Here is a 13,428-nt window from a genome sequence, read left to right as displayed (position 1 = left end):
TGCCCGCTGGGCCAGCCGGTAATGGTGGACAGCCACCCGCCTGTGTCTACCCCGTCTGCCCTGACCATTACCCCATCCCCCTCATCTGGGGAGGACTGCGCCTCTTCCTCCTGCTCCTCCACTCCGCCCTCCTCTGCCTGCGGCACATCGCCCCTCTGCTGGGCTATGTTGTGCAGGACGCAGCACACCACAATGATGCGGCCGTCCCTATCTGACCGATACTGGAGGGCGCCCCCAGAGAGGTCCAGGCACCTGAAACGCATCTTCAGCACGCCAAAGCACCTCTCTATCACTCCCCTTGTCACTACATGGGCATCATTGTAGCGGTTCTCCGCCTCATTGCGTGGCCTCCGTATAGGCGTCATCAGCCACGATCGCAATGGGTAGCCCCTGTCGCCCAGCAACCAGCCCCTCAGCCGGGGATGGCGTCCCTTGTACATGCCGGGGATGGATGACCGCGACAACACATATGAGTCGTGTACACTGCCTGGGTAACGGGCACAGACGTGCAGGATCATCATGCGGTGGTCGCAGACCACCTGTATGTTCATTGAATAGGTCCCCTTCCTATTAGTGAACACGGCCCTGTTATCTGCAGGTGGCCGCACGGCGACGTGCATCCCATCAATCGCGCCCTGGACCATGGGGAACCCGGCCATGGCAGAGAAGCCCACGGCCCGGGCATCTTGGCTGGCCCGGTCCACAGGGAAGCGGATGTAGCGGTGCGCCATGGCATATAGGGCATCTGTCACTGCCCGGATGCACCAATGTCTGCGATATGCCGGACAGGTCCCCACTCGGTGCCTGGAATGACCCCGTTGCATAAATGTTCAGGGCCACCGTAACCTTGATGGACACGGGGAGAGGGTGTCCCCCGCCAGTGCCACGCGGTGACAGGTGTGCCAGCAGGTGGCAGATATGTGCCACGGTTTCCCGCCTCATCCGGAGTCTCCTCCTGCATTCCCGGTCCGTGAGGTCCTGGTATGACTGCCGGGGCCGGTATACACGGGGCGCCCTCGGGTGCCTCCGTTGCCGTGGGGCCGCGACGTCCGCCTCCCCCTCCTCGTCTTGTCGGTCAGGTGTCCCTCCAGCCTGGCCGGCTGCCGCCTGTCCCTCTGCGGCAGCCTGCGCCGCCTCTCAGGCACGCTCCTCCTCCTCCTCATCCAGGGCAACATAGACATTAGCGGCTGCCGCCACGGCGGCCAACATCGCTGGATGATCGGAAAACATGACGGCCTGGTGGGGGGGGGGAGGGAAACGGCGACATGTCATCATTGCCCATATCCCCTCCTCCCCCCAGCCAGGTGACATGGACCGCATGGGTCCAACTGTTGGAGGCTGGCACCTGGCCAGTTGGACCAACTCACTTGCCCTCGCATCCCCCTCCCCGGCACGGACCCCCCCAACCTCCTCCCCGGCACAGACCCCCCATCCCCCTCCCCGGCACGGACCCCCCGGCACGGACCCCCCCCAGCCTCCTCCCCGGCACGGACCCCCCATCCCTCTACCCGGCACGGACCCCCCCCCCAACCTCCTCCCCGGCACGGACCCCCCCATCCCCCTACCCGGCACGGACCCCCCCCCCAACCTCCTCCCCGGCACGGACCCCCCCAACCTCCACCCCGGCACGGACCCCCCCCCCCAACCTCCTCCCCGGCACGGACCCCAACCTCCTCCCCGACACGGACCCCCCACCCCCTCCCCGGCACGGACCCCCCCCAACCTCCTCCCCAGCACGGACCCCCCATCCCCCTCCGCGGCACGGACCCCCCCCAACCTCCTCCCCGGCACGGACCCCAACCTCCTCCCCGGCACAGACCCCCCATCCCCCTCCCCGGCACGGACCCCCCCCAACATCCTCCCCGGCACGGACCCCCCATCCCCTTCCCCGGCACGGACCCCCCACAACCTCCTCCCCGGCACGGACCCCCCATCCCCCTCCCCGGCACGGACCCCCCTCCTGGCACTCCCCCGGAGCCCAGCCCACTCTAACCACCCCCCCCCACCGCACACACACACACACAACCCGAGACACACCTCTCCTCACACATTCAGACTGCGGCCACGCCATCGCCTGCCCAGAGCCAACCCCCCAGGCCGTCACTCACCTCCACGCTGGTCGGTGTGAACCTGGAGCACAAGGTCACGCCGATGAAAAGGAGGTTTAATTTACGTCGACGTGAACGGTCATCACGTCGACGGGACTTCGGCCCATCCGGAAGGGAGAATATCGGCAGGCCGAAAATCGGCTGCCTTGCACAGACCCGTGCCATTCTCCGACGGCAGCGGCGACATTAATGCGCCGCCGACTTTTCTCCCTTCGGAGACTTCGGCAACCGGCGGGGGCGGGATTCACGGCGGCCAACGGCCATTCTCCAACCCGCTGGGGGGTCGGAGAATGACGCCCCATATTCGGGGTGTCGGAACAGCCGGGGTTGGATGCGGGTGAGGAGGCAGATGATCGCCCGAAGGCGGATCCTGTTTGGATGGAGATCAACCTCTCCACCCTGTGCCCTTGCGGGGGGACCTGCTGGAATTCTTGACTCTTGAGAAGGTCAAGTTTGAACTGAGGGGAAGGATGGAGGAGTTCTACAATTCATGGACGTTATTCATTCTGCACTTTAGAGAATTGGATTCCATCGAACACTAGGGGAAGGCATGGTGGGGCGGGGGACTGTATGTGTTAATGGTGACTATGGTTGATTCCTGATTCCTTTTTGTTATTTCGTTATGTTACCATGCGGGCTGCTGTTTGGGGGTCTGGTGGGAGGATTGCTTCGTTGTTGTTGATATGGGGATTGACCTTTTATTCGTTACTGCTTATTGTTTATTGTTGGTGGGTGTAAATTTGGGAGAAAATGTGAAAAAGGAGGAGAATAAAAATATTTTAATGAAGATCCCTGTCGACATAACCCAAATTACCCTTCCGCCCACTCCCCCGCCCAGACTAATATAATACGGAAATAGCAAACCCAAGCTCCCTCTTGCTGGAGCCCCTTCCCCCACCCTCCCAGCAAGAGAAAAACACAGGACTCAGAACATTCCCAACACAAACCATAAAGAAAAAAACAACACAGGTAAGCAGAACTCCTCCAAACGTTCAAATTAGAAAACATCAAAACTGTACATTCTCAACACTAATCTTCCCACAAACCATTCTTCCTAACAAAGTCATTCATCTCCTCCAGCCTATTAAAATGTCCTGATATATGCGTATCTGATGACCCTCCCAGTTACTGTCCTGTGTGGATTTTGCCCATATCAAAATCCGCTCCTTCTCCTGGTAATTATGCAACCGGACGATCACCGCCTGCGGTAGTTGTCCAGCTCTCGGCCTCTGATGCAGACACTGGTGGGCCCTATCCACCTCTGGAGGTTTCTCAAGAACCCCGTCCCCGACCAGCTTCCCGAACATCTTCACCACGTAATCGGTGGTGCTCGTGCCTTCGACCCTCTCCGGCAGTCCAACTATTCTTAAAGTTTCATGCTTGGATCGATTATTCTGGTTGTCCTCTCTGGCCTTCAACTATTTGTGGGCCTCCGCCATCATTGTTCCCTCTGCCTCCAGAGACACGATCGGTCACTGTGATCTGAGACCGCCTAAGGTTTCAGGCAAGTAGCTCAGAAAGGGATTCAAAGGATTGCATGAAGACTTCATTTCTTAAATGAGTTTTATTCGGATTAATTTGGGCAAATGCAAACCATATAGCTAGTTTAGGCAAGTATTTCTGTTATGGAGTGAGGTTTGAACAGAGTGAGAATAGGCTGCCATAATTCTGTGCTCACCACCTGCGGAGGATGTCTGCATCATTCTCCACCTCACCCCCACCGCCCATGAAACGTTTGAATAAATTTCCCCATATCATTCACTCCTGGACTCCCCTTTCACTCTTCTGGAGGCTCTGCATCCTATCTCACTGGTTTATGTAGGATTATATGAATTCTCTGCTCAGAAGGCAAGCAATGATTAATGGTGATGATGGTGTGATTCTAGAGTAGTAGATCTTGCTTGGATCCATCTACACTGATTTCTGTTTTATCAAGTTGACATCAGGCTCGATACAACGGAAATGAAACAGAATCCTGTGTCATGCGCGTTTAACAGTTTGTTTCCCGGCACTGGCAGCACTGAGAACCACCCCGCTATTCAACGGGACACTGCTTCACAGTCCCATTCCCTGCACTATGAGCTCAGCTAGATCTCTAGACCCCAAGGGGAGTCTTTGAAACCCCCGTATCGCATCACATAAGGGCAGAATACCCACCGGCCTGATCCCCGCATGGGCAAGATGCCACCTTGGCAATGCCAGCCTGGCACCCTGGCAGTGCTCCTGACAGCCTGCTAGTGCCACCTGAGCAACCTGGCACTGCCAGCCTGGCACCTGGATGCCACTGCCAAGGTACCCAGGTGGCACTGCGAGGGTGTCAGGCTGGCAGTCAGTGCCCGGGTGGCATCAGGGGTGCCAGCGTAACAAGCTGCCCAGAGCCCGATCACCCAGGGACCCCCAATTGCCTGGGAGACCGCTCCAAGTGCCAGTACGCCTGGTCCACATTTGTGGAAACTAGTGCTGAACGGCACCCGCTTGGGGCCTCTGAGGCAAGACCATTCGATCCTGGGCATTGGGTAGATCTGGCGTGGACATATTCAAGTGAGATGAACTACTCACTTGAATAGTCAAATCTTGACTCCGACCTCAATGGGCGGGATCCAGATCGCGACTCCTCACAAAATTTCACAAGACGTGATGAGGCCAGTAAATTTCGCGAGAGCCCTGAGTCGGGCGCGACGAGACCGATAGATAGCACCCTATATTTAACAACTAAGTTACATTGGTTAATGGGTTCTTTATTATGACAACTTTTATCTGTTCAAAATTCTCTGCATTAATTAATGGATGATTTATTTGTGTATTCTTAGGCCATGCACCACCAGACTATAAATTGCTGTCGGTACACGTTATGATTCGCCATGGCGACCGATATCCCCTCTATGCCATTCCGAAAACAAAGCCACCACCCATTGACTGTACACTGGTTCCCAATAGGTAAGTTCATTATTACATCGCGATTGAAATTGGTGATTGAAAGAAAGGCAATCGGATTAAAGTAGAGGGGTCTCCCCTCAGAGTACAGTGCTGAGATCATTATTCAGAAGGTTTTGAAAATATGTAAGATATAGTATTAAACTATCATTAATGGGAACTTTCCAAAAAGACTTGATTTTGAGTAGCAAATGGAAATGCTTACAACCTGGAAGACACCCTTGGTAAATTTGGCAACTTGATTTATTACATGACAGCAACAGACATGTTCTCTCTCAAAGGTACGGCCTGCAATGTCAGGCATTAACCATTTTTCCTGTGGGTAGTGAATTGCAGACACTAAAATCCTGAGGAAGAGGCAATGTGGAGAACAGAATATTTTGGAAAAGGAGGTGAAACAGCCAGAAGTCAGGATTAATTTGGAACCAAAGGTGTAATATATCACTGAAGTCCAAAGGGAAATCCAGGAATTAGAAGGGTGACTATTAGCAGGATATCAAGGGTAGAAATTTGCATAACACAAGCCTCAGTGTTCCAGCGTAATCAATGTAGAAATAAGCAAGTAAATGCATGGCGGTGGAGGAGGGAAGAGTTCATATTTGTGGGAAATTGGCCTGTACAAGGCACATGATCTTCAGGGCAGAGGCCAAAGTCCTTGTAGATAGTAATTAGTGGTGTGGGAAAGGCAAGTGAAAAAAGACGAAGAAATAGAAAATGTGTCCTGATATCCTTGCGTCCTCCTGCGATAATTCGGTCAGTGGGCGCTTGATTTGGAAGCACACCCGCCACAATCAAGAAGACAATTTAAACACTTATTATTTAAACACCTATTGACTGAGATTTTACATTGTCTATCTGCCTTCATGGTTGGCAGGGTGGCCTTTACGTTTAAGGTGCTACCTCAATCCAAGGATGGTTGAAAGGTTAGGACTCAAGTAAAATGAACAAATGCATCTGGGGACTGAGGTCTGTGTACTATTGTGCTGCCCAGGCACTTGCGGCATAGTTTCAGCAACAAGATTTATTTTTCAAGGGTCAGCAGCTCCCTGGGACAACTCCGCAGTGGCTGTCCCCCAGGGGGAGCACATTGGAGACACCAGCCTGCCCTCTTCCCGCCCTGCCAGGGTTTCCCGGAGCGGGTTTAATGATGGATGGCTGTTAATTGGCCAGCTAGCGGGAAATTGCACTCCTGGGCCAACCATGGCCGGGAACGTGTTTTGCACCCACTCTGGGTCTGCCAAGTGTGCATGCCTAATGGGTAGAAAATTTCAGGCCCAAGTTAAAAGATAAAAGGAGTTTAAGGATAATGGTGCAATTATTTGTGCATAATACACCAGAAAGCAATGGAACTCAGACAGTAGGTAATTTGGAGGCAGTTGAAGAGATGTATAAAAACAACAGTACAGTTCAATGATTTAAACAGCCCCAAGTTAGACAGGCAAACATGTTTAAAAGTGCTCCAAAAACTGTTTCCTTGATCATAATATTTTTACCTCAACAGTGAAAGCAACATTAGCTGATTTAGTTGTGGCAAATGAAGTTGTAGTTGTAGGGGATTCTATTATCAGGGGGATAGATAGTATCCTTTGTGAGCAGGATAAAGAGTCCCGCATGGTACGTTGCCTGCCCGGTGCTAGGGTGCGGGACATCTCTGACCGGCTTGAAAGGATACTGGAGAGGGAGGGGGAGGATCCAGTTGTTGTGGTCCATGTCGTTACCAACAACATAGGCAAGTCTAGAAAAGAGCACCTGTTTAGAGATTATAAAGAGCTAGGATTCAAATTTAAAAAACAGGTCCTCAAGGGCCATAATCTCCGGATTACTGCCCGAGCCACGTGCAAATTGGCATAGGGAGGCAAGAATAAGGGAAGTTAACACGTGGCTGAAAGAGTGGTGTGGGAAAGAGGGGTTCCTTTTCATGGGACACTGGCATCAGTTTTGGGACAGGGGGGACCTATACCGTTGGGATGGTCTCCACCTGAACCGAGCTGGGACCAGTGTTCTGGCGAAAAGAGTAAATAGGGTGGTCAATAGGACTTTAAACTAGAGATTGGGGGGGGAAGGGAAAGTCAGGGAACCAAGAGGTGAAGTAATCAGTGGGAAGCGTAGCTGCTTAGGAATACAAAAAAGCACGAAAAGACAGAACTCAGGAGAGGTTACGATAGTCCCCATCCCACAAAATATGACACAGTGTATGGAAAGGCTCAGTAAACCAAGGTCCACGACACTAAGAAAACAAAAAGGGACGGTCAATAGAGAATTAAAGGTGCTATATTTAAATGCGCGCAGTGTACGGAACAAGGTAGATGAGCTTGTGGCCCAGATTGTGACTGGCAGGTATGATGTGGGAGGCATCACAGAGACGTGGTTGCAGGGGGTTCAGGACTGCCATTTAAACATCCAGGGATGCACAACCTATCGAAAAGACAGAGAGGTGGGGCGGGGGGGGCGGGGTTGTTTTGTTAATTAGGAATTAAATTAAATCAATAGCACTAAACGACATAGGGTCAGATGATGTGGAGTCTGTGTGGGTAGAGTTGAGGAACCACAAAGGCAAAAAAAACATAATGGGTGTTATGTACAGGCCTCCTAACAGTGGTCAGGACCAGGGGCACAAAATGCACCACGAAATAGAATGTGCATGTCAGAAAGGCATGGTCACAGTGATCGTGGGGGACTTCAATATGCAGGTGGACTGGGTAAATAATGCTGCCAATGGACCCAAGGAAAGGGAATTCATTGAATGTTTACAGGAGGGCTTTTTGGAACAGCTTGTGATGGAGCCCCCGAGGGAACAGGCCATTCTGGACTTAGTGTTATGTAATGAGCCAGACTTGATTAAAGATCTTAAAGTAAGGGAACACTTAGGAGGCAGTAATCATAATATGGTGGAATTCAATCTCCAATTTGAAAGAAAGAAGGTAGAATCAGATGTAAAGGTGTTACAGTTAAATAAAGGTAACTACAGGGGCATGAGAGAGGAACTGACGGAAATCGACTGGGAGCAGAGTCTAGTGGGAAAGACAGTAGAACAGCAATGGCAGGAGTTTCTGGGAGTAATTGAGGACACAGTACAGAGGTTCATCCCGAAGAAAAGAAAGATTATCAGAGGGGGGATTAGGCAGCCATGGCTGACAAAGGAAGTTAGGGAAAGCATCAAAGCAAAAGAGAAAGCCTATAATGTGGCAAAGAGTAGTGGGAAGTCAGAAGATTGGGAAGGCTACAAAAACAAACAGAGGATAATAAAGAGAGAAATAAGGAAAGAGAGGATCAATTATGAAGGTAGACTAGCCAGTAACATTAGGAATGATAGTAAAAGTTTCTTTAAATACATTAAAAACAAACGGGAGGCAAAAGTAGACATTGGACCGCTCCAAAATGACGCTGGTAATCTAGTGATGGGAGACAAGGAAATAGCTGAGGAACTAAATAAGTACTTTGCGTCAGTCTTCACAGTAGAAGACATGAGTAATATCCCAACAATTCAGGAGAGTCAGGGGGCAGAGTTGAATATGGTAGCCATCACAAAGGAGAAAGTGCTAGAGAAACTAAGAGGTCTAAAAATTGATAAATCTCCGGGCCCAGATGGGCTACATCCTAGAGTTCTAGAGGAGATAGCTGAAGAAATAGTGGAGGCGTTAGTCATGATCTTTCAAAAGTCACTGGAGTCAGGGAAAGTCCCAGAGGATTGGAAAATCACTGTTGTAACCCCCCTGTTCAAGAAGGGAACAAGGAAAAAGATGGAAAATTATAGGCCAATTAGCCTAACCTCGGTTGTTGGCAAGATTCTAGAATCCATTGTTAAGGATGAGATTTCTAAATTCTTGGAAGTGCAGGGTCGGATTAGGACAAGTCAGCATGATTTAGTAACGGGAGGTCGTGCCTGACAAACCTGTTAGAGTTCTTTGAAGAGATAACAAATAGGTTAGACCAAGGAGAGCCAATGGATGTTATCTATCTTGACTTCCAAAAGGCCTTTGACAAGGTGCCTCACGGGAGACTACTGAGTAAATAAGGCCCCATGGTATTCGAGGCAAGGTACTAACATGGATTGACGATTGGCTGTCAGGCAGAAGGCAGAGAGTTGGGATAAAAGGTTCTTTTTCGGAGTGGCAACCGGTGACGAGTGGTGTCCCGCAGGGTTCAGTGTTGGGGCCACAGCTGTTCTCTTTATATATTAACGATCTAGATGACGGGACTGGGGGCATTCTGGATAAGTTTGCCAATGATACAAAGATAGGTGGAGGGGCAGGTAGTATGGAGGAGGTGGGGAGGCTGCAGAATGATTTAGACAGTTTAGGAGAGTGGTCCAAGAAATGGCTGATGAAATTCAACGTGGGCAAGTGCGAGGTCTTGCACTTTGGAAAAAAGAATAGAGGCATGGACTATTTTCTAAACGGTGACAAAATTCATAATGCTGAAGTGCAAAGGGACTTGGGAGACCTAGTCCAGGATTCTCTAAAGGTAAACTTGCAGGTTGAGTTCGTAATTAAGAAAGCAAATGCAATGTTGTCATTTATCTCAAGAGGCTTGGAATATGAAAGCAGGGATGTACTTCTGAAGCTTTATAAAGCATTAGTTAGGCCCCATTTAGAATACTGTGAGCAATTTTGGGCCCCACACCTCAGGAAGGACATACTGGCACTGGAGCGGGTCCAGCGGAGATTCACACGGATGATCCCAGGAATGGTAGGCCTAACATACGATGAACGTCTGAGGATCCTGGGATTATATTCATTGGAGTTTAGGAGGTTGAGGGGAGATCTAATAGAAACTTACAAGATAATGAATGGCTTAGATAGGTGGATGTAGGGAAGTTGTTTCCATTAGCAGGGGAGACTAGGACCCGGGGGCACAGCCTTAGAATAAAAGGGAGTCACTTTAGAACAGAGATGAGGAGAAATTTCTTCAGCCAGAGAGTGGTGGGTCAGTGGAATTCATTGCCACAGAGGGCGGTGGAGGCCGGGGCGTTGAGGGTCTTTAAGACAGAAGTTGACAAATTCTTGATTTCTCGAGGAATTAAGGGCTATGGAGAGAGAGTGGGTAAATGGAGTTGAAATCAGCCATGATTGAATGGTGGAGTGGACTCGATGGGCCGAATGGCCTTACTTCCGCTCCTATGACTTATGGTCTAAATAATTAACCTCCAAGTAGGAGAACTATTGAGAAACTAAGAACCCCAATCTGGCTGATCTGATTTTAAAAATATTTTTATAGTATTACGATCCCGGACCACACCCCAACAGCGGCCTGGATACCGGACAGAAACCCCAATACTTTTTAAGACTGTGAGGAAAGGATACCTCACTCCAAAAGTGATTTCACAAAGAATTAGAGAAATGGTATATTACTAACACAGTATTGAAATATCTTTAACATCACACCGGAAAATACCCCTTAAACAATGCTAAGCAATACAGTAACCTTTAACTGCTATCTATTCGCACTCAAATAACAACAAAAAATCTCCTCCCTCAATCCACTGTTAAAATACAGTTAGCACTCAGGAATATTTGCTTGACAGAGATGTCTGGATAATCTACTTTGAGAAAAAGAGATCTTGTGCCACTTCTTTAAAGAAAAGACCTGAATCCTGTCAGAACCATACAGAAACTCTGGCTGTATTTCTTCAGAAGCTGCTCCAGCTTGATTCAGTTCACCTTCTAAACACACTCTTCTGAACTGCTTGGAAAGAAACTGCTAATCTAGCTACAGGCACATCTTTTCACTGAACTGTGATGCTTGACCTCTGCCCACATCTCCAGCTAACACTCAACTAACACTGCTTTTCCACAAAAATGCCTGATACCATGGCTCTTCCCAGTAATTACATCATCTTACCAAGCTGAAATCTAATTAACTCCCTTAATCCAAACAACATTCCATTAGTCCAGGTTTTTACGATGCTTTAATTGCACCTCTGGCAGCCAAACCCTTTCAACCCAGAATTCTTTAAAATACTACTAACCCAAGCTTTTCACCATTACTGCACCAAATACTTAGAATATATCTGCTTCCTACATTCATGACAACAGGTAACAGTAATAAATAAAATCATGAAGAATGCAAGAGGGAGATAAGAAAGAGAAGGCAAACTGGACATAAGAAGTAAAGGTTAAAACATAACATAAAAGAAAATAATCTTAATGTTTTAGAAGCATAATAAAAACAAAAAACTAGCACAGAATGGTTACAGCACAGAAGGAGGCCATTAAGCCCATGATGTCTGTGCCAGCCCTCCATTGGAGCAATTTACCTAGTGCCTCTTCCTATAGCCTGCACATTTTTCCTTTTCAGATAAATTAAATTCCCTCTTGAATGCCTCAATTGCACCACACACTGAGGCAGTACATTCCAGATCCTAACCACTCACTGTGTGAAAATGTTTTCCCTCCTGTCGCTATTGTTTCTTTTGCCAATTACCTTAAATCTGTGCCCCTTGATCTTGATCATTTCTATGTCCCCGGTTCTCAATTTTTCCATCAACTGGAACAGGATGTCCCTATGTACTCTGTTCAGACCCTCATTATTTTAAATACCTCTGTCAAATCTCCTCTCAACCTTCTATCTCTAAGGGAATCAGTCCCAACATCTCCAATAGCTGAAGTTCCTCATCCCTGGGACTATTCTTGTGAATCTTTTCTGCACTCTCTCTCTATCTTTCCTAAACTGTGGCAGCCAGAACTGGAAGAAGTACTGCAGTTGAGGCATAACTAGTGTTCTACACAAGTTTAATGTAACTTTCTTACTTTTATATTAATAAAATATTAATATTGTCCCTATTAATAAAGCATAGTATGTTGTAAGCTTTATTAAACATGCTCTCTACCTGCTCTGAAACCTTAAACGATTTATACACAGATACACATGTGTAAATATGTATGTTGATATATGCTCACACAATTAATTCTTAGCTCTTTACAAATATATGATACAACATTCTTCTATCTTTAAAAAGTACATAATGCCTCTAAATAAATGTGACTGTTCCAATCATTAATCTTTTTCTAAACCAAAAATCGACTTTTATAAGTAAACTGAACATCTTATAACTTGTTTTCTTTTCTGAAAGTACTATTCACCGTATCACTAAGGTGGGAGAATGTAATACCTCTCCATCTTATAGATTTTCATTCATTACTCTCAGCGGTGATTTGACACTGCAGAGGCAATATTGTGTGTGTTGTTCCTGGTGAAGTAGGCTTTGTGCTTGATTTCATAAGTATTGTGTCACTTTCTGGTGACATTTTGATGTTTCACCGCTTGTTACTGATGTCGTTGACATTGTCTTGGGTAGTCAGTGATGTTGCTGGTGTTGTCAACAATCCTTTCTGCTTTTCCAAATCGGGTGCAGGTTGAACATGGACTGTTCCTTCTCATTTCCTTCCTGTTTCTGTCTCAGTGATGGATGAGCTTGGAGTCTCAGCTTTACTAACAACTTTGTCTGGGCTCCCAGTTTTCTAGACTGGATCCGATACATAGTCAATTTGTCTTTTCAACGACTCAGGCAAAGATTTAGCATGCTTGTTGAGGAGCTGACTCCCTTTTACCTGTGCATCAGTGAATTGTAGTCTTCCCCCTGGACATTCAAGGGGGATATCTTACTTGGCAAAGTTGTCTTGCACTTTCTTCCATTCAACAATTTTGCAGGCAGTTTCATGTCAGCTTTGAGGGGTGAAGATTGGAGTGACAATAAAGCAAGGTATTTCTTAAAAATATTTTTATTCTCCTCCTTTTTCACATTTTCTCACAAATTTACACCCATCATCAATAAACAATATTCAGTAACAAATATAATGTCAAGCCCCATATCAATAAGAACGATCCCATCCTCCCACCAAACCACAAACATTAGTCCACATGTTAACATAAACAAATGACAAAAAGGAATCAGGAATCACCCATGGTCACCATTAACACACACAGTCCCCCTCCCCCCAACCCTCCCAACCACCTCCCCCAACTAATGTTCAATGTTATCCAGTTCTTGAAAGTGCATAATGAATAATGCCCATGAATTGTAGAACCCCTCCATCCTTCCCCTCAGTTCAAACTGAACCTTCTCAAGAGTCAAGAATTCCAGCAGGTCCCCCACCATGCCATGGCATAGGGTGGAGAGGTTGCTCTCCATCCCATCAGGATCCACCTTCGGCCGATCAACGAGGCGAAGGCTACAACATCTGCCTCCGCACCCGTTTCCAACCTCGGCTGGTCCGACACCCCGAATATGGCCTCCCGCGGGCCCGGCTCCAGTTTCACGTTCACTTTAGAGATTACCCTAAAAACCTCTTTCCCGTAATCCTCCAGCTTCGGACTGGACCAAAACATATGAGCGTGATTTGCGGGGGGCCCCCCCGCAGCGTTCACACACATTTTCTATCCCTTC

General features: G+C 48.2%; 1 protein-coding gene across 5 annotated transcripts in view; it reads left to right on the top strand.

Moving 5' to 3' along the window:
* Positions 1-13,428, top strand: part of pxylp1 (2-phosphoxylose phosphatase 1) — a 266,750-nt gene that overhangs the window by 210,102 nt on the left and 43,220 nt on the right. For all 5 annotated transcript variants that reach the window (XM_072474551.1, XM_072474550.1, XM_072474547.1 and 2 more), the window contains one exon: positions 4,919-5,045. In XM_072474551.1, coding sequence (XP_072330652.1) covers positions 4,919-5,045 — 127 coding nt within the window. The remainder of the gene's footprint in view (positions 1-4,918; positions 5,046-13,428) is intronic.

The sequence above is a fragment of the Scyliorhinus torazame genome, chromosome 14, assembly GCF_047496885.1.
Source record: "Scyliorhinus torazame isolate Kashiwa2021f chromosome 14, sScyTor2.1, whole genome shotgun sequence".
In the NCBI taxonomy this organism is placed as follows: Eukaryota; Metazoa; Chordata; class Chondrichthyes; order Carcharhiniformes; family Scyliorhinidae; genus Scyliorhinus; species Scyliorhinus torazame.
Note: the sequence above shows the minus strand (reverse complement) of the source record. Positions and strands in the feature narration are given on the sequence as shown.